At 42.4% G+C, this 27263-nt stretch overlaps 1 protein-coding gene across 3 annotated transcripts in view; it reads left to right on the top strand.

Moving 5' to 3' along the window:
* COG5 (component of oligomeric golgi complex 5) overlaps positions 1-27263 on the top strand; it is a 405205-nt gene that overhangs the window by 375038 nt on the left and 2904 nt on the right. For all 3 annotated transcript variants that reach the window (XM_056573589.1, XM_056573590.1, XM_056573588.1), the window contains exons 20-21: positions 12743-12869; positions 13727-13806. In XM_056573589.1, the coding sequence (XP_056429564.1) occupies positions 12743-12869; positions 13727-13806 (207 nt within the window). The remainder of the gene's footprint in view (positions 1-12742; positions 12870-13726; positions 13807-27263) is intronic.

The raw sequence follows: 27263 nt of genomic DNA, 5'->3' as shown, positions 1-27263 counted from the left end.
CGGGAAGGGGGACTAGGGCCTAAGTGCAAAACTACCAATACAGCAGAGTGGTCTGAGATCCCCCTAGTGGTGTAAGAAACTTCTCCTACCGCTGAAAGGAGATCTCCAGACGCAAGATCAATACGATAGGACAACCTATGGGCTGCAGAGTAAAAGGAGAAGGAGGATGCAGTAGGGTATTTCCACCTCCAAAGGTCAGTCAGGCCCAACGCCAAACACCAGGTATTAAACAAAGAGGAGCTGGGATCAGCAGCAGTGGTGCGGTCGAGAACTGGATCAGGAACCACGTTGAAATCTATGAAGAGGACAGGGTCAGAAGGAAAAGATAATAATTTGTTAGAAATGAGCTCCAGCACAGAGACTGAGAAGGAGGGGGCACATAAACAGAGACAAGAACAAAGGAGAAAGAACCCAGGGAACTATGTAAAATGACAAACCTCCCAAATTGGTCACAGGCTGCCTGAGAGACCACCAACGGTAGGGCTTTGGTGATCAACACAAAGACACCCCTAGCATAAGTGGAGTATGAGGCATGGTAACCTCACGCTATCCAGGCCCTTTTTAGTGCAAGGACTTTCTGACCTGTAACATTAGTCTCTTGTAGACAAATAATGTGAGGAGACTGGCATTTCACAAAGTCTAGACATAAGGCCCTTTTAAACTTAGAATTGAGCCCCCGAGAATTCCAACTAACCATCTTCAAGGTCCCCATCATGAAAAGGTACAATACATAGAAACAGGAGAGACCAACATAGGACCAGGGAGGGCTGAGCACTGGGACCACACACACCCCAAACAATTAACAAAAAGACTAACAGGGCACAAACACAAAACAAAATTACAAAGGCAACAAGACCGAAGCAAAATATCCCCAAGAAAACCCTGTCTAACACTAAATGGGACATAGTAACCAGTTGTTCCCTAACACAGTGTAGACCTAGACCCAGAACTCAACTACTACAGGGCACTAAAGGATGCCAATTAAGACTGAAACTACTAGTACACAATCCCTCCCACCAGGAACTAAGGCGGCCGGTAACTAAAGAAACTACCCTAAGAGACCTTAATGGAACCGGAACCTATGGAGGCTTTAAGCAAGCTGACTCCCTAACCACTAACTAAAGACCTTTCGTGGAGAGCAGTCTTCAGCAGGGTAGTCCAAAACAGTTCAATTTGGCGTTCTGACAGGGGGGCTGCATCCACCCAGTGAAGAGTATCAGACGGAGAAGTAAAGAACTTAGTGGAGGCCCCATCCACCATTCTCAGGGGAGCAGGATACAATATCGAGTAGCGATGGCCTTTAGCTCACAGCATTGCTCGGACCTCTGTGAACTGCACCCGCTGCTTACGAAGTGCAACCGAAAAAATCAGGGTAGAAGTACACTCTGCTTCCATCACAAGTAACTTTGCCCTTGATACGCACGGCCCGGGGGATGGCATCTCTGTCCTTGAAGTCTCGGTGGGCCCGTTCAACAGAGAAATAAGAAGAAAAAAAGTTAATTGGAAGAATCTCCTTCAGCCATGTTTCAGGAACAACACAGGATCATTCCCTTCCACCTTCTCAGGAAGGCCCACAAGGTGGATATTATTGCGCCTAAGGCGGTTTTCCATGTCATCCAGATGACTCAGGAGCCCTGTGACCTGACGCTGCAGCGAGTCAACCCGCTTCTGGAGCGGGTGTAAAGTGTCTTCCACCGTAGAGACCCTGCGCTCCACCTCTTCAGTGCGTTGACGGAGGTTTTGTGTCTCATGTTGTAGAAAAAGAAACTCTTGCCACAGTTCATCCACTTTGGTCACCATAATTGACTGACAGGAGGTAAAGGCAGCCAAGAGTTCAGTAAACCGCTGATCAAGAGCAACAGCATCATACACAGGACGATCAGGAGACTGTTGTTGCGGGGGAGTTGGAGATCCCTCAAATAAGGACAGTGGAGGGTCAGGAGAATCACCCTTAGGACGGTCCAGAGCCCTGGAGAACTGGCTCAGCACTTTCACCGCCTGCACAAATATTTTAGCAGCAAGCAGGGTCTGAGCACGAGGAGCCCGGTGAGAAGGGCCACAGGAGCGGGAAGACCCATCATCAGAGGAGGCATTCTCATCTGAGGTCGGCCTTGAAGCCCCAGCATTCAGTTTCGATTTCTTATTGCTGTTGCTACCACGGGAGCCACCCATAATCGACAGGACCAGACAGAGAGCAGGTAGAAAGTCACTAGACTGATGAATGCAGGAGATGAAGCACACAGGACAGGAGCAGGGCTCCCCATGTATAGCAGACTGTGGATGTCAACCATAAGGCACCACAAGTCCCAGCAATACAGCAACAAGTCTCTAAAGTACTCACAGGCCCTGTGAAGTATGTAGTATCCAGCAGTGGAGAGCTCCCGCACGCAGGAAGAGGCCCCAAAACAGCAGGTGCACCAGTATGGAGAGACAGTCCAGTAATACAGGAGACTTTAAGGCACCCTTAATGGTAGAGCCGGAGGCAGCAGAGGCAATGCAGATGAGTGCACTTAGATCCAACACACTTGCAGCAGCAGACTCGGCGTAAAGTTCTAGGGATGCCGCGCCAGGCCAGCACTGAGGAGCCCGTGAGTATCCTAGGCGACGGGGAGGCCACGCCCATGAAGCCTGTAATAGCGGCACCCCGTCCTTACCGCCCAGCAAAGACGCAACTCAGCTCGCGGATGAGAGGGAGCAGCCAGCGGTGCGTAGAGCAGCAGGGATGCCGTCCGACAGCTGCAGCAGACAGGACCCCGCACTGCACCAGGGGACCGCCGCTCACCGAGTCCACCGTCCACCTTCACGGGAGCCCACCACGGAACTGCTGCTCCAGCCTCCACCACACTCCAACGAAGTCCCCAGGTCATCTACCAGGCCCTGAGAGCCACAGGGGTAACTACCGGCCGCAGTTCAGGGGAATTAGTCAGGGTTTTCGGTGCCAAGTGGCGAGAGCTTCAGCATGCCTCCTATAATGTTAATTACTTCTATCTATAAATCTTAACCCTTCCAGTACTTATCCAAGATAAGAGCAGCAATTAGTCAGCAAAGAAGAGTCCGAGTTGGGCGTCTGCAGGCCAGAACAAGACCCCCTCCACACCTGACCCCAAGGGAACAATAGTAAGGCAACAATCAGGTACTCTCCGAGCCCAACCTGAACCAGATCGCATGAAACTTGCTGGTAGCTTTATGCTTTTCATAAATACCTCTCTCTAAGCGAACTATTTCGAGTAGTCAGGTCTGCCACCACTGGAGGACTAGCTCTTATCCAGTACTGGGCACTGTTTCCTAGCCTGATGCAATACACGGAGCATCCTGATTTCAATCCTGGAGGGCTTAGACCCACACCCTGTAAGGCCAGCAAGCACAACTTGGGTTCCAATGACAAAGTAATCCCGTAAGTAGTGCAGATAAGCTGGAGCACCTCTCTCCAGTACGGCTTCAGGAGAGGACAGTCCCACATCATGTGAAATAGGTGAGCCCCCATTTGACCACACCTTTGACAGGCGGAATCAGAGGAGACCGATCTTATGCAGGAGGACTGTGGTCTTATATACCCTGTGTACCAGGAAGAACTGCGACAGGCGAATATCCTCTGAGAGAAACATATAGGGTGTAAGAGTCAGGACGGTTACGACAAACTCTTGAGACTATCATGTAAGCTAAGCAGTGCTACTGCCAGCGCAGTGTTACATTAATAAGATGATCAATCAATTAGCATACACTAGCTAAAAAGCTAAATTGTTATACATATTAGAGGCAGCCAAATCCCCTTGGTGCTTGGACATGTGTAAAAGAGCAAGACTGCGCCTGGGAGCCTGAGCGTGCCAATATAAGGATCTCAACAGCCCATCACTGACAAAAATTGTTACTCATATGGGTCTGTAGGTGGAAAGTTGAAAGCGTTGGGATGTGGTGAGGAAGAAAAAAATGAAAGTGTATAAATAAAAAATTCCTGCCTCCTCAAGGGGTTAATGCTGATCACAGTGGTATACTGGTTACCTAGTGGTTTTCGACTTTCTTGTTAGCCCTTTTTTACAGTCATATGTTTCTATTTTCAAGGGGTACTCCAGTGGAAAACTTTTTTTTTTTTTTCATCAACTGGTGCCAGAAGGTTAAACAGATTTGTAAATTACACAGTCTGATAAAGAGTAGCTCGGCACCACTAAATTGTCTCCGTTAGATGGAAAACCCGTAGGCACCTGGTTAATCCCCTTGCAACTGCTGGAGGTACTAGGTTGGTGCTACCACGCTTAAAGAGACAGATTCTCATATATCCACTGAAGAGAAAGAAAGCAGAGCACTCACCAGCTTCCTCTCTTGCAAGCAGCTTTTATTTCGGTGTGCAGGCTACAACCATCAGGTCTCAGGTACACATTGGGGGAGTACAGACAGGGGAGTGCGACAGTGGAACGCGGGGGTATCCTCTAGGTGACGGGCCGTTGCGCGCCGAAGCGCTTCTCCAGACCAGGAATTAAACCATCATTCCCGGTCTGGAGAAGCGCTTCGGTGCGCAACGGCCCGTCACCTAGAGGATACCCCCGCGTCCCACTGTCGCACTCCCCTGTCTGTACTCCCCCGATGTGTACCTGAGACCTGATGGTTGTAACCTGCACACCGAAATAAAAGCTGCTTGCAAGAGAGGAAGCTGGTGAGTGCTCTGCTTTCTTTCTCTTCTGTGGATATATGAGATTTGTAAATTACTTCTATTTAAAAATGTTAATCCTTCCAGTACTTATTAGCTGCTGAATACTACAGAGGAAATTCTGCTGACATCATGACCACAGTGCTCTCTGCTGACACCTCTGTCCATTTTAAGAACTGTCCAGTGTAGGGGAAAATCCCCATAGAAAATATATGCTGCTCTGGAAAGTTCCTAAAATGGACAGAGATGTCAGCAGAGAGCACTGTGGTCATGATGTCAGCAGAGAGCTCTGTGTTCCAAAAAGAAAATAATTTGTTCTGTAGTATTCAGCAGCTAATAAGTACTGGAAGGATTAAGATTTTTTTTAATAGAAGTAATTTACAAATCTGTTTAACTTTCTGGCACCAGTTGATTTTATAAAAAAAATAAAAAATCCACCTTTAAGTATGACAAAAATAAAATATAAATTTTGGATTCCTGTTTGTGAAGTATATCTGATACTACAGTATTGTAATTTTGTGTCATATGTATTCCCCTTCTGGGTTTTCTGCATAGTTTACCATCTGACTACTTTAAGAAATATGGATACTTTTCATAATTTTTTTTTTTTTACGTAGGACTGAAGGATTATCTCATTTATAGGCTACTGTTTTCCTGTTCATTTGTCAGTACCTGGTGTTGATGTAGACTTAATAGGTACAGATCCTAAGATCAGTATGGTCAGGTGAACAGAATAGGTGGTTACAAACATTATCTGTGTCATACGCAACTGTGATATACGCAACGTGTATATGCCTGTGTATCCAGTACTATGTGTGTCATTTGCAGAGGTGGGATATATACCTAGAGATCTTTAAATCTGTTCTTTAGTAAATGTGCAGTTATAAAAATGATAGTAACCTCTATAGTGTAGCCAAATCCCCAATAACATTTTAGTTCTATAGTTTTTATTAAAAGTTTTAACAGTTTACAGTACAACATACGCCGGGCATACCCAGCTGGGAAATAAAGTCAGAGGTACCAAGATATCCACATTACAATAGTACTGTGTAATTCAGCATAACGTCTGAAGGAGAAAAACAAGGAACAAAACAATACAGTGATCTATGAAATTCTCCTTTCTACGTATAATAGGATACATGTTCGCTATTTCCATATATTCTATATGGGATCCACCAGTGTAATGACAAGTGTCTACATTTAGCCCTTGATGTTATCCTGTAAGATGATGATGCGTGGTGTGCAGTCCTGTATGCTATGCGATGTGCCCCATGTGCCCTTCTTTAAATGTTTGAGAGCGTGCAAAATGGAGATTTCAACCAAGGCTCCCACAAATTCCGAAATCTGCCATATGTGTCATTCCCCAGTGCTATTATACGTTCATAGGAGCAAGTGGAATTGATAGAGGTAAGTATCTCTGCCTTGACTGGAATAATTGAGGATTTCCAATGCCTGAGTAATACATTTTTCGCTGTGATGCATAGAATACATGTAAAGTTACGCTCTTTCTGGAGTAAGGAAGACATGTCCAGGAATAACAATGCAAACTGGGGAGACCAAGGGATTCCTCTGCATAACACACTTTCAAGTAAGTCATGGCAATCTTTCCAGTATGACTGTATCAGAGGACACGTCCACAAAATATGTAGCAGAGTTCCTCTGCCTCCGCACCCCCTCCAACAGCCGGCCGAGATTGTAGGGTATATAACAGCCAATCTGTCCGGCGTATAATACCATCTTAACAAAGATTTCACAGCTGACTCTATGTGGGATATACAGTGCAGATGTTTGTGTATAGATTTGAACGCTACTAGCCATTCCTCCTCCGAGAAGGACAGCCCCAGCTCCCTCTCCCAGCTTTTCAAAGGGTGTGATTTTTTGAATTGCCTCGATTGAGTGGAAATATCATATAGCATTTTCAATCCCCTCCTATTAGATCTAATGTGTACAAAAATCAGTTCATTAATGCAAATATCTGAAGGTGTCAGCTGCTGCAAGAGGTGGCGTACCTGTAGATATAAGTAAAAGTCTGTTTGAGGCAAGGAGAACTTATCTTTTAGTGTAGCAAATGTCACCAGTTTGTTGGAGTCATAAAGATCTGATACTCTATTTATTCCTTTAGCCATCCATAAGATGAACATGCGGCAGCTGAGCTAGTAGAAAGGACATTGGTAGTTGCTGTGTACGTGTGGTCTGAGTGCTGTGCGTCCCCTTATGAATACATCGCCATGCTTCTAAGGATGTCTTAATTGTAGGGCTCAGAGTAATAGGGGTCAAGCCCTCCCAAAAGGGTGTATACAGTAGGTCTCTCAGTGTGTATGGATGTACAATAGCTTGTTCAATTTGTACCCATGGAGTGTCATTCGGCATCCGCCACCAGTCCTTTAGCATATTCACTAATGTTGAGATATAGTATTTTTGGATGTCTGGTAGACCCAGACAACCCACATGTTTATGCTTGATCAGTAATGAACGTGCTATTCTTGGTTGTTTGTTTTCCCACAAGAACTTAGACAGCATCGATTGTGCTTTAACAAAATAACTGTTAGGTACCGGAATAGGAAGAGACCTGAAAAGATATAAGTACTTAGGCAGGAGTAGCATCTTAAATGTAGCTATCTTTCCCATCCAAGAAATGTCATAAGTCGCTAATCTGTTCATTTCCCTTTCCATATCTCCCAACATAGCCACATAATTAAGATTGTATATGGCCGAGGTGTTAGTATGCAATATAGTGCCTAGGTATTTTATGCCTTCCGAGACCCAGTCAAATGGATACAATTCTTTATATTTAGAAACATCCATCAGGGACAGGTTTAGGGGTACTGCCTGTGTCTTCGCTGAGTTCAGATGATAATAAGAAAAATGTCCAAATTCTTCAATTCGGGACATAATTTGTGGGAGGGAAGTGTTGGGGTTAGTTAATGATAAAAATACGTCATCTGCATATAATGAAATAACATATTCCCGACCCCCTATTGTCACTCCAGATATATGGGAGTCCTGTCTGATAGACTGGGCCAAAGGTTCCATGGAAAGTATAAATATTAGCGGGGAGAGTGGGCAGCCCTGCCTGGTCCCATTAGTAAGCGCAAATCCATCCGACAGGGTCCCGTTCACATAGGTCCTTGCTGTAGGATTAGCATATAAAGCCCTGATAGCTGTTAAAATAGAGCCCGTAAAGCCCATCTTCTGAAGGGTTGCAAAGGCGAATGACCATCTCAGGTGGTCAAACGCATTTTCCGCGTCTAATGCCAAGGCCAAGGCTGGCAATTTGTGTGTAGATATGTGATACAGTATCCCTAATGTTCGTCTGGTATTGTAGTATGTCTGCCTCCCTGGTACAAAGCCAGTTTGGTCAGCATGTATAATGGATGGTAGAATTTTGGCTATGCGTGTTGCCAGTAATTTTGCATACATTTTTACATCCTGATTTAACAGGGAGATGGGTCTAAAATTTTGAGGTCTTTCCGGGGACTTTCCGGGTTTGGGTAGTGTGACAATGAGAGCCTGGGTGTTTTCCTCTGGAAAACCTTCCCTTTCCACTGCTGCTGTGCAAAAGTTCTGTAGGTAAGGGGACAAAATAGTACAAAATTTTTTATAATAGTGACCGGCAAAGCCGTCCGGGCCTGGGGCTTTATCACTAGGTAAGGACTTTATTACTGCTATAATTTCCGCCTCTGTAAATGGGGCATTTAGAGCTTGAACATCCAATGCAGTTAACAAGGGTAGGTTCAGGTTAGATAAAAAAATTTGAGTGTCTACTTCTATGGAGTCAGGTGTTGGTATTGATTCCTTTAAATTATATAGGCGGGAGTAATATGTTTCAAATCCGTTGGCTATATCTCTTGGGGAGTACAGTTTATGATCAGTTTCTGGATGATGTAAGTAGGGGATTTTGCTTCTCATCTGTCTAGCTTTAAGTCTAGAGGCCAAAAGTTTTCCTGATTTGTTATTTTGACTATAATACGAAGCTTTGAGTTTCCGAAATACCTTCTCAAAAGAGTCCAACAGGAGGCCCCTCAGGTTCTGCCGGAGAGTTTTCAGCTCTGCTGCCGAATCTAAAGAGGGGTTAGCCTTGTTCTGGACCTCCACCTGTCGTATCTCCTCCAAGAGTTCAGCAAGTCGTAGTTGTTTTTGTTTTTTAAAGATAGAGCCCTGCTGAATAAAGGAGCCCCTTAAACACGCCTTATGTGCGTTCCATAACATTATTGGGTCTATATCAGATGTGGCATTTACTTCAAAGAATTAATTGAGGTCCCTTTCTATTTTTTTCCCATGTACATTGTGTGATAAGAGAAATGCACTACTTCTCCACAAATATGTTGGAGATGAATTGATTTGTTCTGATAAAGAGAGTGTGATTATGGCATGATCTGACAACTTTATCATGTCAATAGTAGTCCCTGCCACATACGTCAGTGCCTCTCTATCTGTGATGAACATATCTATGCGAGAATACATATTGTGCACCTCTGAGTGGAATGTATAGTCCCGGGATGAGGGGTTATGTATTCGCCACACATCATATAGGTCATGTTTCCACAGAGATGGTGCTAAGGATGTGGGTGACTTCCTATAGGATACTGTCGTGTCCACTGTTGGGTCAGATGTGATATTGAAATCCCCACACAAAATCAGTCTTCCCTGTTTCATCTTGTTAACCTTGGCCATAACTCTACTAAAAAAAGTCAACTGAGTTTTGTTCGGTGCATAAAGCGCCACTTAAGTAAAAGGAGCATTATTAATTGTACACACCACTATAATGTACCTTCCATGTGGATCTATAAGTTGTTGTATAGGATTATAAGCAATCGTATTACGAAACGCTAGTAGTACTCCTCTGGATTTAGCGTGGTAGTGTGAGTGAAGTATTACAGGAAAATTGGTGTGTCTAACCCTGTTAGCATCTCTCTCTATAAGATGAGTTTCTTGAACTGCCAGTATATCACATTTAAGTAACATCGCATCTTTCCACAAGCATGAGCATTTCATTGGGCTATTCAATCCATTAGCATTTACACTAGCTACATTGATTACCATTATATAGTAGTAGAAAAATTATGTATAAACATTCAAAAAAATATTCATCTATAAGGTGTGGAACACCTCCCAGCGAGGGCGTCCACCACCGGTGTGCACAGGTGGCATAGCTATACACAACATGTATTAGATCACCATAACTGGAGAAAAAAGAAAGTAAAAAAAAGGAACAACAAAACATCAGGAACAGATATAAGTGTTCTCATGTCCAGTAAAGTACACAACATTAAGGTAAAAAATACCTTACAGAACTATTGGGGAAAATTTCAGCTCGTAGCCTCAGGCCAAGGCAGGCACAGACCAGGTCACGAACAACTTTTACACCTAGGTGTCTGAAAAGAGAAAGGAAAACACACAGTCACCAGCCTATCAGGTAGCCTGTCGCCAGGAGTCATGCACTTTGCGTGGCGATGAGGTCGGGGGTCCCCCCTTATCTCGTACAGGGAGACAGATGTTCCAGAGTTTGAGCAGTTCTTTTCCTTCTTCCAGTGTTTTAATGACGTGCAGTTCATTTTTATGATGGATCAATAGGCGGACTGGGAATCCCCATCTATACGGCATCTTAGCCTGTCTCAATGCCATGGTGATCGGGGAGAGTGAGCGTCTGAGTTGCAGGGTCATGGCAGATAAATCCGCAAACAGGAGTATTTTGTGAAACGGTGCTGGAAGCCCCCCATTTTTCCTGGCGTAAGTCATCAATTGATCCTTTACAGAATAAAAGTGGACCCGAGCGAGGACATCTCTGGGCACTGTGTCAGATAAATGCTTGGGTCTGGGCACTCTGTGAGCTCTGTCTATTTCAAGGTCGGCAGGCGAGCAATTAGGAAGAACCGCTTTGATTAGATTTTTTACATAGTTCGGAATGTCCCCTGGTGGGACAGATTCAGGTATACCCCGCAGTTTGATATTATTATGCCGGCTTCTGTCTTCGAGGTCGTCCATTTTGGTTTTCAGCGCAGCTAGTTCCTCCTCCACCTCAGTGTGCGCATCTATAAGGGTATTATGAGATTGGGCAAATTCCCCGAACTTCACCTCCAAATGATCAATCCTAGTTCCCAGTCCATTAATTGTGGAGTTTAGAGGGTTAATCAAGGCTTGAATGTCCAACAGCATAGATTTACGTTGGAGCAGGAGCATATCTTTCATCATAGTATCTGTCAATGCTGTGTTAGCTACCGGCAATGATAAAAGTGCCGCCTCCCCAGGCATCTCTGCCACCTCCAGCTCTCCTCCACTTCTCTGGGGGGGAGACCCAGCAGGAGAATCCAGTCTGGGCCTATGCTTTTGTGGGCTGTGCGATGGTGATGGCGCATCGCAGGGAGAGCGCGCACCATTCTCCGCGCTGTTCACCGGACTTACCGGACTCTCTTCCTCATCGCCCGGTGAAAGTTGCCTGCCGCAGCCTCGTTCCATGAAGCCCCCACGGTCTGAAAGGCGAGCCAAGGATGCCGGGTCTGATGTGGATCTCCGCAGCTCCCGGACAGGTGAGTGGCTCGGTGATGCAGGCCCCGCTGATTGAGCCGGGGAGCGCCGTCCTCGCTGCCCTCCGCCATCTTGGGAACTTCCCGCGTCTCTTGTAAAGTGGAATTTCGCCAGAGTGGCTTGTCCTGCGGGCTTCCTTCTTCTGCCAGGCATGACAGTGAGTATTCCCCCAGGTTTGGGGAAAGTTTGGTGCTGCTGGTTGCTATATATTAGTCGCTATCTAGGTGCAGGGTCCGGAGCTCAGAGACTATGCGTGCATACAGCCAGGCAGCCAAGCCACACACCCCAAATCCCCACTAACATTTATTACGTTGATCCAAAAGATTGTTTCGGGGTCCCATACTTTGTAATGTGATATTCTGAAGGCTGAGCTGCAAAGCTTATAGTCTGAAAGGAAAACTGTATTTGAAACATTTTGGCTTCTCTTTTCTGTCTGTCCCTTTTGAGAAGTTTTTCATTCATTTCCACTCATTATGTTCGGTTAGATGCATGGAAATCTTAGCCGTATTGCAAGAAAGGCTAAAAATGAAGGCAGCTTACAATTATAGCACAATTAGTCTGTTTTGTTAGTTGCAATCTTCATGCTGATGCCGCTAAGAAAAGATGTTATTTATTTCAAGGAGCAGCTTTAATTTATGAAGAAATGTCACATTTGATTAACATGTCCAAAAATGGCATTTAACGTCAGCTGAGAAGCAGGTTCATAAACGGCCTATATATTGTGGTCTTTTCCTTTACTGCTATTTAAGATGCATTGGTCTGCTCATGGGTGGGATAAAGGCATTTTATTATAATAAAAATGTAATATAGTCACAGTTGCAGTTGTGTTCTCTATTTAGCTATTTGCATATAGAATGATGGGATTCCTTATACAATCCTTCTGTAAAGCTTCCTTCTTGTAATACATATGGAACAGCCTTTGGTAGGCTTATTAAATAGCTGTGTGCATAAATCATGCTTTCTGCTATATTGTACACATAGAGGGGCATTTATCAAAAGTGAACTTGGTTTTTGTTTACTTTAGGTTAAAAAAAAAAAGTTGCGGGGAACTGCCACGTCCGTGTGCCAAATTTACCAAATGGCGCACGGACGTTGATGAATGCCCACTGAACTGCTCTGATTAAATGTAGCAGAGCAGTGGTGGGCCATGCGACAATTGTATTAAAAGTCGCACAGACCTTCATACAATTGTCGCATGGAGACATATAAGGCAAGGTTGAATTGCCCTGTGATTTCTTCTATATATGGTCCCTGCGACTTTGTTTGTGACTTTTCGCAGATAAATTAGTGACCACTGCACAAAGTGTTCTAAATCAGATCACTTCATGTCATAAAAATTGTTCTAAATGAAATTTTGCAGGAAAAGTTGCACAGGACCAGCCTGCGACTTTTCCTACGACAAATTTAAACAAAAAAAAGCAGTCCAAATTGTTTGATAAATTCCCCTCAGAGAGTAAATAATATATAAAGTGTGGGTTATAATGCAGAATAACTTGCTCCTATTGCAATTAATGCAGATATTCTGGAGGTGTCATTTAGTTTGGCTTATGTATTTCATTTTTTTTATTTCTTTAGGCCTTTACTGTTTCAGACCAGCGAGCATATTGCCAACAGTGCTTCTGTCGGAGATATTATTCCTTACAGTGTCATCCTACAGTTTCTCTTCACTAGGGCTCCTCCAGAACTGAAATCACCCTATCAGGTATGATGAATACAGAGTACAAGACAAAACTGCGTGGATTTAGTAGATTCCTTATGAGACAAATGTACACACATTTGAATCATAGGAGCTATAGGAAATAAGATTTTGGTGCAGAAAGTGTCTACTCACATCCAAGGTCTAATACATCAAACTCCCAGTACACTTTCTATTCCTAAGTTGTGTCGATCTGGCTTTCATTTTCGTGTTACATTAATAGTCAACACTTTTTGACAGTTGTTCACCAAGTAGATTAGATTTTATTATGACAACTAAAGAATATTGTATGACAAAAATCTAGCATGAATCATAAAAATGTATTTAAAAAAAACCTCTGATTTTTATGTGCAAAGTTTTATTGAAAACAAGGAGCACAGACCGCATGTTGCAGCAGATCCATCCAAAACACAAAATCCCCCTTTTTTTATCCATGCATTATATTTGCAACTACTGTAATGCATTATTTTCCTATGCTCAGATATTAAAGGGGTACTCTGCTGGGGAAAAAAATTCTTAAATCAATTGGTGCCAGAAAGATCTTTTATCCCTGCCATTCCAGCTGGTTGGTAACTGTTAATTACAGCTGGCATTTTCTAGTGATGTTGCAGGTGTATCTTCTGTGCCCTCTTCCCCACTATGACATAATAGTACATTGTTTTGTGGGAATGACCCGCTTGTAGTGATGTACCCATGCCAAAAAAATGCAATCATTTTTGTTTGATATACTAAATAATACCCGTCTTCTGTGACTATTAGGCTGCAAAAAAAAAAAAAAAAGGAAGGGGACTGAAGCAATGTCTTAGTGAGTTATTATTACCAAAGCACTTCTACTATATCTGTATTTCTGTTTTGTTCTCCAGAGGGCTGAATGGTCAATTGCACGTTACTCCCAGTGGCTGGATGATCACCCATCTGAAAAGGACAGGCTGGTTCTAATAAGGTAAAATATACAATAAAAGAATAAAACACATATGGGGAAATTAATCAAGGGCAAAATAATAAATATTCTTTGGAAAAAATATGATAATTGATTGGAATTTGAAATTTACTGAATTTATGAAATTTGCACAAAAACTGCATGCACAAACCTCTGCAAAAACAGCACGAATTCCTCTAATGATACATCCCCCCATAGCATCCAAATAATGAAAAATGGCTTTGTATGTGTATATATATATATATATATATGTGTGTGTGTGTGTGTGTGTGTGTGTTTTAGGCTACTTTTAGAAATGTCCAGTCTAACCATAGATACTTGTATTAAACAACAATTTGTGTGTTTTCTATGTTTTTTGATGGACATTGTTGTAAGGGCTAGACATACACATAAGAGTACATCAAGTAGGTTGATATTTGAAAAACTGTTAAACATACTGTAACTTTATGACAATGCTATACAGAAAAAATCAAATACATGATAGAGATGGTATATAGCAAAGACAAATGAAGTGAAGTATACCAATTGTAAAGTGCCATAAAACAAATGCAACTATGAAGCAGAAACATCTTCAGTGGTTACAAAATAAGCAGTATGAATATAAAGAAAATAAATGGCACCCACACACTTAACATTGTATATTCAGTATACATTGGGGTCTATTTTATATAGTTTAACTGGTTTACTGTAAGTGTATCCTCTGACTAATGGCCAGTTTAATAGTGAATTGGAGAGAACAGTACACTGCCGCGCAGCCACATCCTACAAAGATTTACATGAGTCAAATAGCGAAGGGCGAATAAGGTATGAAAAAAATGGTTGGTGGAAGCGCTGCACAACTGTGGTTACCACAGTTGTGCAGCGCCTACCACAACAACCTTTTTTTCATACCTCATTCGCCCTTCGCTATTCTCTATCGGTCACCATCACTGGGGTCCGATACCGGTAAGAGTGCAGCAGCCAACAACTGCGACCACCCTAATTACTCCTATTGCTGCAAAGTCCAGCACAGCGTCATAAAAGGTGGGTATCTCACCTTGGTGTGGTGAAGGGTACACACCAGTAGATACCCCTCATCAGGGAGTGCCCCCTGTGTTTTTTATCCTTTCTTCTAAGCACACGAGTCAAATGAATGAATGATGAGCAGTTTATTAGAACTTTATACTACATTTCTCTTCCAGCGCTGCCCCTCCCGTCGTTTTTGGGGCAGTGTAGTTTTGAACACCTGTATATAAGAAGGACATGAAGTCCTGAAATGTAGCATATTCTCCTACAGCGCCCGGCCGCAGCCCTTTGTGCACAGTGAGGTTTGAAGGCAGGCCTGTATGTCAGTTACTTTAGCTTGCTGGCCCTGCCTCTACACCCCCCTGCACACACAGGGCTGCCGCTGGGAAGCCCTGTGTTTGCTTATAGAAGTCAGTTTCATTTTTGGGCTTGTTTTTTAATTTTTTCCCCCACAGACTTATATTAGGGCTTGTTTTTTGCGTGACCAATTGTACTTTGTAGTGACACCTTTTTATTTCATCATAAAATGTACGGCGTAACCAAAGAACTATTATTTTGTGGGGAAATTGAAAAGAAAAATTATATTTTGCTACTTTTAGAGGGTTTGTTTTTACACAGTGCACTTTGCGGTAAAAATGACATGTACTATTCTGTGGGTCACTACAATTAAAATGATACAACAAACATAGCCGCATATCCACCATTTGTATTTTGATCTACTTGCTTCTCAGCATAATGTAAAACACTAACAGGTTGTTAGTATGCACTTTGATCAAAAAGTACAAGCCCATTCTCCACGTCAAGGCCACCTAGTCAGAGTGGGTCCCAAACCTGACACTGGTGTAGCGCCGGGCAGCGACCACTGCCTCCGAGACACCAAGCCCACCGGGGGAATGACCCAGTGGCCAGGCAGCCCCACTGCTGCCCTAAAAAGCCCCTGGCTTGTATTATTGGTGATATTCTTCTCTGTTCTACTGGAAAGTAGACCAGAGAAGTAGACGCCAAGAGGCCGGACGGAGGCAGGTTGAGGGTACCTCTGTTCATTATAGCCATGCCGCGGGCATTTGGATCAGCCATTAGAAGTGCTGCATTGCAGCAGATGCCATGATCTGTATTGATAATGGCATCTGAGGGGTTAAGGTTGGACATCAGTGCGATAGTTGATGTACCCCATTACCGGCAGGTCCCTGGCTGCTGATAGCAGCCAGGACCTGCCGTGCATGATGCAAGCACCGCTCTGTACATTCTAGTGCGTGAAGTCCCAGCGCATCAGGACACACATTTATGTCTGTTGTCCTTAAGGGGTTAAAATGGGACTTAGAGGATTGGCGCTCATTTGCCGAGTCAAAATTCTTGTTCAGTCTTTTTACCCATTACATTCTTCATTGTTTGCTGCACACCACCTTTTTTTTAGAGGGTGATGTGTGATAGACTGTGATAATTTAAATGGCCGCACAAAAGATCCGATTGTCTGTTTGCCTGATTGTTGACCCTTTTTACACAGGCTGTGTATTGAAAACAAGAATTCCTAGGAACGCTCGTAATTGGCCCATGTGAAATTGCTTTGTTTATTTTTTTGCAAAAACACCCAAAGAAAAACCACCCAAACTGACCCGGAGGGAAAACGCTGCAACCAGATGTTAACAGGGAGTCAATAAGGAAAGTTTGTTTTTTTCTCTGACCCTGGCATATTGCTATGATTTGGCAACTTTGCCAAATCACAGCATGTTGAGACCATGGCTTTTTTTTTACTAAAAAATGCCATAGTTTTAGCATCGGATAATATGCATCACTACTTCCCTCTGTCACCATACAGTTTTCAGCGCAGTATAGCGCAGCGATGTATACTGTCCCTGCTATCAGCAAGGATGAGCTGTGTCTGCGGCTAAACAGCTCCGAGCACAGCTGATGCTGAGCAGTGGATATACGTAAAAACAGCAATCAGTATAGATCACTGGTTTACTGTAAGCCCTTGATGGGCTGAGTGCTATGCGCCAGCTCAGCAAGTAAAGAGTTAAAGGGGTATTCCGGCTTTATACATCTTATCCCCTACCAAAGGATGTATGATCACCGGGGTCCCGCTGCTGGCGGACGTTATGACCACACCCCCTAGTGACGTCACGCCATGCCACTAGGGGGAATGGCCATGACTTCACGTCCCTGTCTCGGAGGCAGCGCCTGACACAATGCTGGGGGTCTGTACCGAGATTGTGGGGTCCCCAGCGGCGGGACCCCTGCGATCATACATCTTATCCCCTATCCTTTCAATAGGTGATAAGATGTGTAAGGCTGGAATACCCCTTTAACTTGTGTGGCTGAGAAGTGCTGGTTAACTGTTACATAGTTAGTACGGTCGAAAAAAGACATATGTCCATCAAGTTCAACCAGGGAATTTTTGGGGAAGGGATGGGATTTCTTCATAAGCATTAATGTTATTTTGTTCCAGGAATGTATCTAACCCTGTTTTAAAGCTGTAAATTTTTCCTGCTGTGACCAGTTCCTGAGGGAGACTGTTCCATAAGTTCACAGTTCTCATGGTAAAGAAGGCGTGTCGCCCCTTGAGACTAAACTTTTTCTTCTCCAGACGGAGGGAGTGCCCCCTCGTCCTTTGGGGGGGGTTTAACCTGGAACAGTTTTTCTCCATATTTTTTGTATGGGCCATTAATATACTTATATACGTTTATCATATCCCCCCTTAAACGTCTCTTCTCAAGACTAAACAATTGTAACTCCTTTAATCGCTCCTCATAGCTAAGATGTTCCATGCCCCATATTAGTTTAGTCGCGCGTCTCTGCACCCTTTCCAGCTCCACAGTGTCCCTTTTATGAACAGGCGACCAAAACTGAACAGCATATTCCAGCTGAGGCTGTACCAATGTTTGTGGGGTATATACAGCCATCTATAGATCTATACAGTAGGCAGATGTGTACTTACCAACATGGCTCCTGTCACTGCCTAATCCAGTGTAGCTCCGCCCCCTAGTGATGACATCATTAGAGGTGAAGCTACTGACCGGAGTCATAGTGTTGAGTATGGCTCTGTGTTTTGCGAGAAAAACTTCCAAAATGCAGAAAATAAGCTGTGGTAGTTTTTCTGGCATTTTTGCTGGTGGAAAAAAAAAAAACAAGTGGAAACCCAGCCTGACAGTGGGAGAAGTTGCCTTTTGTAGTCTGTGTTTTTTCCATTTCAAAATGAGTAACTTTGAAAAGCTGAATCATTGTAAATGTTTATTGTTCCTTTGTGGAAATTGGCTGTAACAGACATGTTGTTGCAGTGTGCCTTATATTACTCCTTAGGCGATGTTCACATAATGATTTAAAAACTGACACTCATTTCCACAGCAGAAATCCAAAGCTCAGCTTTAGATTTCTGCTGAGACATGGAGAAGATTCTCACAAGGATTAGCCCCAATGAGGCTATTTCTCTACGGTTCTGTCCCCAAAAAAGTGAAATGCCTTATTTCCACATCTAATAATTTTCAAAAAATCTGCTGTGGAAATGTTTTTATCGTATATGAACGAGGACGCGGGATCCTCATTGACATGCATGGGATGTGTGGATTGTCATCAGATTTTACACAGATTACAGTGTGAATAGTCTCTGGTGATGGCTAAAAGTTTACTTTAAACTTTTTTTCCATGTACAGAATTGCGACTAAGATTTTTTGTTGTGTATCTTAAAATAAGGCAGTAGAATTACATTTGACAAATAATGTAAATGCCAACTGCGCTATAAAAAATTGAAAATTGTCACCTAGTCTTATGAATATGAATCCTCCTTGATGATGGAAGGTTGAGTATATGGCAATGCTGTATATACCTTCCTATATGAATCCAAAAGAAGACAGCAACACCCCAAGGTAAGGTGAATAACGTAGGTAGCATTTATTCCATCTAGTTCAGAAGGGCAACCATGGTTGCCCTTCTGAACTAGATGGAATAAACGCTACCTACGTTATTCACCTTACCTTGGAGTGCTGCGGTCTTCTTTTGGATTTCTTAACGTTCATCCCATGACCAAGGCTTTGCACTGATAGCACCCACATCTTTAGGTGTGCTGCTCCTCTCTTGGCTTTCTACCTTCCTATATGAATACTCCTTACATTTGTTCTGTTACTCGATATTTCAAAACATTCTTGCTAATGTGGTATGTCATTTTACTGCTATCTTTTTATAGAAGCAATGCATATGGATTGTGTTTTCATGTTGGCACCATCACTGTAAAGGTTACTTAGCTTCAGTTGTTGATGGTCTTTTCTTTTGGCATGATGCGGATACACAACTGAATGGTCCAGAACAGGTTTTGATAATGACACTTCTTGATGGATAGTCTACTTTCTTTTTCCCATGCATTTATTTCCTTATGCGCAAGCATTTAAACATATTATAGTACAGAAATCTTAAAAGGGGGTGGGAGAGTTGCTAAATAAAGGAGAGAGCATTTGGTTGTAACACCTCTGGCAACCAATCAGATCTACGTTTGCATCTGATTGGTTGCTGTGGATAAAAGACTGTGCCTCATCTATGAAAACGAGTGCGGGAAGATGGCACACATCTCACCATAACAACCCGTTACCTTCTATCATTTTATGAATAGAATAGTGTGTGTGAGCCTTAGTGTTTGTTTGTTTGTTCTAAAGCTTTGTTGGCTGTATGGCTTCTTTCCCCTAAAAAGAAAGTCTATCTGCAAGGCAGAGAAAAACATTATTGTCTCACTATTCTAATATTTTCTAGGAGTCTAAATGTTTCATCCTAAGAAAACTCAACATCTTCCACAGACAAATGTGTTGTTGTGGTAGATGTGATCTTGCCTTTCTTCCTTCTCTGCTACACAGTAAATGTCACCGAGCTGTGATGAAATAATAATGGATTTGAGTCAAGTAATGGTATTCTTGTGCTCAATATGCTAATTTCTATCACTGCAGTAAATTCTCTTGTAGCCAATGATGATCGGCTTAGTTTAAATTCTAAAGTATAGCACTCACCCTCCCAGCCACAAACATAAGCCCAAAAGGAAAGGCGGACTGCCAAGGGGAGCATATTAAGACAACATTCTTTGAATTATTGTCCTAAAGGGGATATCTAGAGTTAGAAAAATGGCACCACACGTCCTCAGGTAGGGGGTGGTGTTACAACTCAGTTCTATTCACTTTAATGGAACTGAGCTGTACAGGTGTGCCACTGTTTTTAAAATAAATTTGCTCAGTTTTTCTACTCTTGAATAAATGGTACCGCTATAAAATTCAGCTCACGGCGCAAAAAATGAGCCCTCATACCGCCCCATACGCGTAAAAATAAAAAAGTTATAGGGGTCAGAAGATGACAATTTTAAACGTATAAATTTTCCTGCATTTTTTTCAGAAGTACGACAAAATCAAACCTATATAAGTAGGGTATCATTTTAACCATATGGACCTACAGAATAAAGAGAAGGTGTCATTTTTACCGAAAAATGTACTATGTAGAAACGGAAGCCCCCAAAATTTACAAAATGGCGTTTTTTTTTCAATTTTGTTTCACAATGAATTTTTTTCCGTTTCGCTGTAGATTTTTGGGTAAAGTGACTGACGTCTTTACAAAGTAGAATTGGTGGCGCAAAAAAGAAGCCATCATATGGATTTTTAGGTGCAAAATTGAAAGAGTTTTGATTTTTTTAAAGGTAAGGAGGAAAAAAACGAAAATGCAAAAACAGAAAAACCCCGGGTCCTTAAGGGGTGAAACATACTAATTTGGTTAAAAAGTTTGAGATTTTTTTTAAGTGGTACAAGAATAGAAAAGTATGTAATCATGGGTATCATTTTAATCGTATTAACCAAGAGAATAAAGAAAACATGTTATTTTTACCGCATGAAAACAAAACCCTCCAAAATGTGCGGATTTCGTTTCAATTTCCCACACAAATAATATTTTTTTTGGTTGCACCATACAGTTTATGGTAAAATGAGTGATGTCATTACAAAGGACAACTGGTCGTGCAAAAAAAAAAAGCCCTCATACTAGTCTGTGGATGAAAATATAAAAGAGTACCATTGAGAACTAGACAGGTGTCCTGCACTCACCACATAGATACTGGTCACTCGGCTTCCATCTCGGGCTGCTCTTCTGGATCGGCTGACTAGGTAGCGTGGGGTGCTCCAAATATAAAAAAGTTATGATTTTTAGAAGACAATGAGGAAAAAAACAAAAATGCTAAATTAAACTTGACTGTGTCCTTAAGGGGTTAAGCATGCAGGGATACCACATATGTTTATTTTTGTTTTTTTAATGGGAAAAGGGGGGTGAATGGGTTAATTGACATTAACTTTTTTACACAATTTTTTAATCCCCATAGGGAGTTATTACATGCAATCCCTGTAGTGCATACACTGTTCAATGCTATGCCATAGTATCGCATTGATCAGTGTTATCAGTGCCACCGACCGGATGGCAAGGAGGCAGGTAAGGGCCCTCCCACCGTCCTCTCAGCTGATTGGGACACCGCGGTTAGCGACACGGAGCTCCCAGGACGGTTTTATTTTCATTTTTTATTATTAGACGCCGCAATCAACTTTGATTGCCGTGTCTAAGGGGATAATGCCGGGCATCACCGCGATCGATGATATTCAGGATTAGACACGGGTCCCGTTGTGATTGGTGATGTTGGGCATTAGACACGGGTCCCGATGGCTGTCAGCCCGCTATAACGCATGCTCAGGTCCTGAGCCCAAGTCATAAAAGAGGAGCGAGTGCAGGGCATACAGATATGCCCTGCGTCCTTAAGGAGTTAAAGGGGTTATCCACCATAAGGTGATTTTAGCACGTACCTGGCAGACAGTAATGGACATGCTTAGGAAGGATCTGCGCTTGTCTTGGGGCTAAATGGCTATGTTGTGAGATTACCATATCACTGTGGCTAGCTTTTTGTGAACTGGTATTTCCTGTTTCAGTCTTCATAACTCCATTTTCCCCCCTCCCACATATCAGCCACCCCACCCATTGAAACATAAACGAGCTGCATCCATTCAAAAGACCTGTGATTTTCAATCAGTGTGCCTACAGCTGTTGCATTAGTTGCAGATTGATCTCTCTCCCACCAATCGCTCTACCCATTGAAGCAGACAGGCTCCCGGTCATCAGCTGACTTTACTTAAGCTAGGTTTCCACACAGGTTTTTTTTTCTGGTGTTTTTTGAAAAACTGTCACTGCAGTTTTTGAGCCAAATCAAGATGTTTATTCAAAAGGAATGGGAAATGTAAAGGAAGGACTTTTACTTCTTCCAACTGGATAGACTTCTGGCCTTTGCTCAAAAAATATAGTGGCAATGCATGAAAATAAAAAAGGGCCAGAAAAAAACCTGCATGGGAACCTAGCTTTATTTTGTGAAATATGCAGTAATAGGAAAGTGTGTATCCATAGGTATCGCTTTTATCGTATTGACCCATAGAATAAAGGGAACATCAAGTCATGGTCATAAATGTTGGCACCCCTGAAATTTGAAAATGAAGTATTTCTCACAGAAAAGTATTGCAGTAACACGTTTATTCCCTTTGTGTGTATTGGAACTAAACCAAAAAGGGAGGAAAAAAAGCAAATTGGACATAATGTCACACCAAACTCCAAAAATGGTCTATACAAAATTATTGGCACCCTTAACTTAATATTTGGTTGCACACCTTTTGGAAATCAGTCGCTTCCTTTAACCATCAATAAGCTTCTTACACCTCTCAGCCGGAATGTTGGACCACTTTTCCTTTGCAAACTGCGCCAGGTCACTCTTATTGGAAGGGCACCTTTTCCCAACAGCAATTTTAACCCCTTGGGGATGGAGCCCATTATGACCCTAAGGAAAGGAGCATTTTTTGCAATTCTGACCACTGTCACTTTAAGCATTAATAACTCTGGGATGCTTTTACTTATAAATTTGATTCAGAGATAGTTTTTTCGTGACATATTCTACTTTATGTTAGTGGAATATTTCCGTCAATACTTGCATCATTTCTTGGTGAAAAATTGTAAAATTTCAGGAAAAATGTTAAAATCAAAAATCTGAATTTTTCTAACTTTAATGCACTCTGCTTGTAAGGGGACATGTCAAATAAATTACATATTGATTCACATATACAATATGTTAACTTTATGTTGGCATCATAAAGTTGACATCTTTTTACTTTTTGAAGACATCAGAGGGCTTCAAAGTATAGCAGCAATTTTCCAGTTTTTCAGGAAAATTTCAAAATCATAATTTTTCAGGGACCAGTTACGTTTTGAAGTGAATATGAGGGTCTTTATGTTGGTAATCCCTTATAATGGACCCCATTATGGAAACTGCACCCCTCAAAGTATTCAAAATGACATTCAAAAGGTTTGTCAACCCTTTAGGTGTTTCACAGGAATAGTAGCAAAATGGAAGAGAAAAATCTAAATCTCAATTTTTTTACACAAACATGTTCTTGTAGCCCAATTTTTTCATTTTTACAAGGGGTAAAAGGTAAAAATGCCCCTCAAAACTTGTAATTCATTTTCTCTCAAGTAAGGAAATACCGGCAATACTGAGAGTTGTTGTTTTGCAACAGTGAGTTTTCCGCTGGGAGTTTGAGCTGCGGCGGAAAATTTTCCGCAGCTCAAACTTGTAGAAGGAAACTCACTGTAAACCACCGCCCGTGTGATAACCTTCAACTGTTGCAAAACTACAACTCCCAGAATGCACTGACAGACTGTACATACTGGGAGTTGTAGTTTTGCAACAGCTGTAGGCACACTGGTAGGGGACCACTGAGTTAGGAAACAGACTCTAGCTCAGTGATTCCAACCCGTGTGCCTCCAGCTGTTGCAAAACTACAACTCCCAACATGTTCGGTCTGTCAGTGCATTCTGGGAGTTGTAGTTTTGCAACAGCTGGAGGCACACAGGTTGGAATCACTGAGTCAGGAAAAACTCTAGCTCAGTGTTTCCCAACCAGTGTGCCTACAGCTGTTGCAAAACTACAACTCCCAGCAAGCACTGACAGCCGAAAGGCATGCTAGGAGTTGTAGTTATGCAACAACTAGGGAAGAACAGTTTGGAGACCGCTAAGTAGTGGTCTCCAAACTGTAGCCCTCCACATGTTGCAAAACTACAACTTCAAGCATGCCTAGACTGTCCTGGCATGCCTGGGAGTTGTAGTTTGGCAACATCTGAAGGGCCAGATGTTGCAGCACTACAACGCCCAGCATGCTTGACTGTCTGGGCATGCTGGGAATTCTAGTTTTGCATCATCTGGAGGTCTACAGTTTGGAAACCACTGTATAGTGGTCTCCAAACTGTGCCCCTCCAGATGTTGCAAAACTACAACTCCCAGCATGCCAAGACTGTCCAGGCATGCTGGGAGTTGTAGCTCTGCAACATCTGAAGGGACAGATGTTACAGAACTACAACTCCCAGCATGCCTGGACTGTCTGGGCATGCTGAGAGTTGTAGTTTTGCAACATCTGGAAACCACAGTTTGGAGACCACTGCACAGTGGTCTCCAATCTGTGGCCCTCCAGATGTTGCAAAACTACAACTCCCTGCATGCCCAGTCAAAGGCTGTCTGGGCAGGCTGGGAGTTGTAGCTTTGTAACTTCTAGCAGGCTACAGAGAAGATCACTCACCAAAGAGGATTCTCACTGTCACCCGCAGTCCCCTCCTCTGTCGCCGCAGCTCTTTATATGCATGCCGTCGCTGCCCCTGCCAGATAACACCCTCGTGGCCCGTTCAAGTTCATTTTGCAAAGTGTAGTCTTGCTTTTTTATGTCTCTGTGTCAGCAGCAGTGGGGTCCTATTGGGTCTCCTGCCATAGTGCTTAATTTCATTTAAATGTCGACCAATAGTTCGCGCTGACACTGATGCTCCCTGAGCCTGCAGGACAGCTTGAATATCTTTGGAACTTGTTTGGGGCTGCTTATCCACCATCCTGACTATCCTGCATTGTCACCTTTCATCAATTTTTCTCTTCCGTCCACTCCCAGGGAGATTAGCTACAGTGCCATGGGTTGCAAACTTCTTGATAATGTTGCGCTCTGTGGACAAAGGCAAATCTAGATCTCTGGAGATGGACTTGTAACCTTGAGATTGTTGATATTTTTCCACAATTTTGGTTCTCAAGTCCTCAGACAGTTCTCTTCTCCTATTTCTGTTGTTCATGCTTAGTGTGGCACACACAGACACATAATGCAAGACTAAGTGAACTTCTCTCCTTTTTATCTGTTTGCAGGTGTGATTTTTATATTGCTCACACCTGTTACTTGCCCCTGGTGAGTTTAAAGGAGCATCACATGCTTGAAACAATCTTCTTTTTCCACAATTTTGAAAGGGTGCCAATAATTTTGTCCAGCCCATTTTTGGAGTTTGTTGTGACATTATATCCAATTTTGCTTTTTTACCTCCCTTTTTTGGTTTAGTTCCAATACACATGAATGGAATAAACATGTGTAGAGCAAAACATGTGTTACAGTAATCCTTTTCTGTGAGAAATACGTCATTTTCTAGAAAAATTTCAGGGGTGCCAACATTTATGTCCATGACTGTAAGTTTTACCATAAAGAGCACTCCTTTTGATGCACCCTCCCTTGGACAAGATGGAAAAGACATTGAGCAGCTGTAATATGCTAAATATGGGTGATAGAGACATAAAAATGACACGTATATGATCAGAATGAGGTACTGAGTAACACTTTTTTTTTGTGTGGGATCTGAGAGGTATGCTTTAAACCCCTATAGGACCCATGACGTACCGGTACATCATGAGTCCGCTCTCGTTCTATAATGCTGGGCCCCGCATCATAGCTGGTTGGGCCGGCCTCTAACAATGGACGGGACCGGTGGCTAATAGCGTGCGGCACTGATCGCGCTGCCGCGCGCTATTAACCCTTTAGATGCAGCGTTCAAAGTAGAACACCACGTCTAAAGTGAAAGCATGCTAATGCCGGTTAGCTCAGGGAGCTGTTCGGGATCGTGGCGATGAATTCGCAACATCCCGAACAGCTTACAGGACAGCCGGAGGGTCCCTACCTGCTTCCATGCTGTCTGATCGCCGAATGACTGCTCAGTGCCTGAGATCCAGGCATGAGCAGTCAAGCGGCAGAATCATTGATCAATGGTTTCCTATGAGAAACCAGTGATCAAAGTAATAGATCAGTGTGTGCAGTGTTATAGGTCCCTATGGGAGCTATAACACTGCAAAAAAAAAAAAAAAGTGAATAAAGATCATTTAAGTTTGAATCGCCCCCCTTTTCCCCATTTAAAAAAAAAAAGTGTAAATAAAAATAAAGATATGTGGTATCGCCGCGTGTGGAAATGTCCAAATTATAAAAATATATTGTTAATTAAACCGCACGGTCAATGGCGTATGTGCAAAAAAATTCCAAAGTACAAAATAGTCCTATCAATAAGTCCTATCAATGCAAAAATGGTACCGCTAAAAACTTCAGATCAGGGCACAAAAAATGAGCCCTCATACCGCCCCATACACGGAAAAATAAAAAGTTATAGGGGTCAGAAGATGACAATTTTGAACGCATACATTTTCCTGAATGTAGGTATGATTTTTTTTTCCAGAAGTAGGACAAAATCAAACCTATATAAGTAGGGTATCATTTTAATCGTATGGACCTACAGAATAAAGATAAGGTGTCATTTTTACTGAAAAATGTACTGTGTAAAAACAGGAGCCCCCAAAATTTGGTGTTTTTTTTATTTTTTATATTTTGTCTCACAATGATTTTTTTTTCTGTTTCGCCGTACATTTTTGGGTAAAATTACTGATATCATTACAAAGTAGAATTGGTGGCACAAAAAATAAGCCATCATATGGATTTTTAGGTGCAAAATTTAAAGAGTTATGATTTTTTAAAGGTAAGGAGGAAAAAAACGAAAAAGCTAAAACCCTGGGTCCTTAAGGGGTTAAGGAGTTAAAGGCTTTGTACATGTTTGCTACTTTTAGAGATGAGTGAAGTTACAGTAATTTGATTCGTCACAAACTTCTCGGCTCGGCGGTTGCTGACTTTAGCCTGCATAAATGAGTTCAGCTTTCAGGTGCTCCGTTGGGCTGGAAAAGGTTGATACAGTCCTAGGAGAAAGCTTAACTAATTTATGCAGGCTAAAGTCAGCTGATGCCGAGCTGTGAGGTTTGTGACAAATCGAATCACTGTAACTTCGCTCATCTCTAGCGATTTTATATTATTCATTTGTTTCCTGAAAGCAAAATGAAGGAACTTTTAATATAGTCTTCATTAGAAATTTCTGTTCTATGGAGGAGTCATCAAGAGTGAGAGAGAGAATAAAAAAAAAATTTCAATCAAGTCCAAAGCCTTCAATGTCTATACTTTGGCTTAGTTTATTCTTTTTCAGAGCAATTTAAGTCATGAACACACTTTTTTAATGTAATTAGATCAAAGTCCTTTTTATTGCAAATTTATATTCTGTTTGAGGCTCTGTAGAATTTTTTTGTGCAAGGCTTT

Source organism: Hyla sarda, chromosome 4, assembly GCF_029499605.1.
Source record: "Hyla sarda isolate aHylSar1 chromosome 4, aHylSar1.hap1, whole genome shotgun sequence".
NCBI classification, from domain to species: Eukaryota; Metazoa; Chordata; class Amphibia; order Anura; family Hylidae; genus Hyla; species Hyla sarda.
Note: the sequence above shows the minus strand (reverse complement) of the source record. Positions and strands in the feature narration are given on the sequence as shown.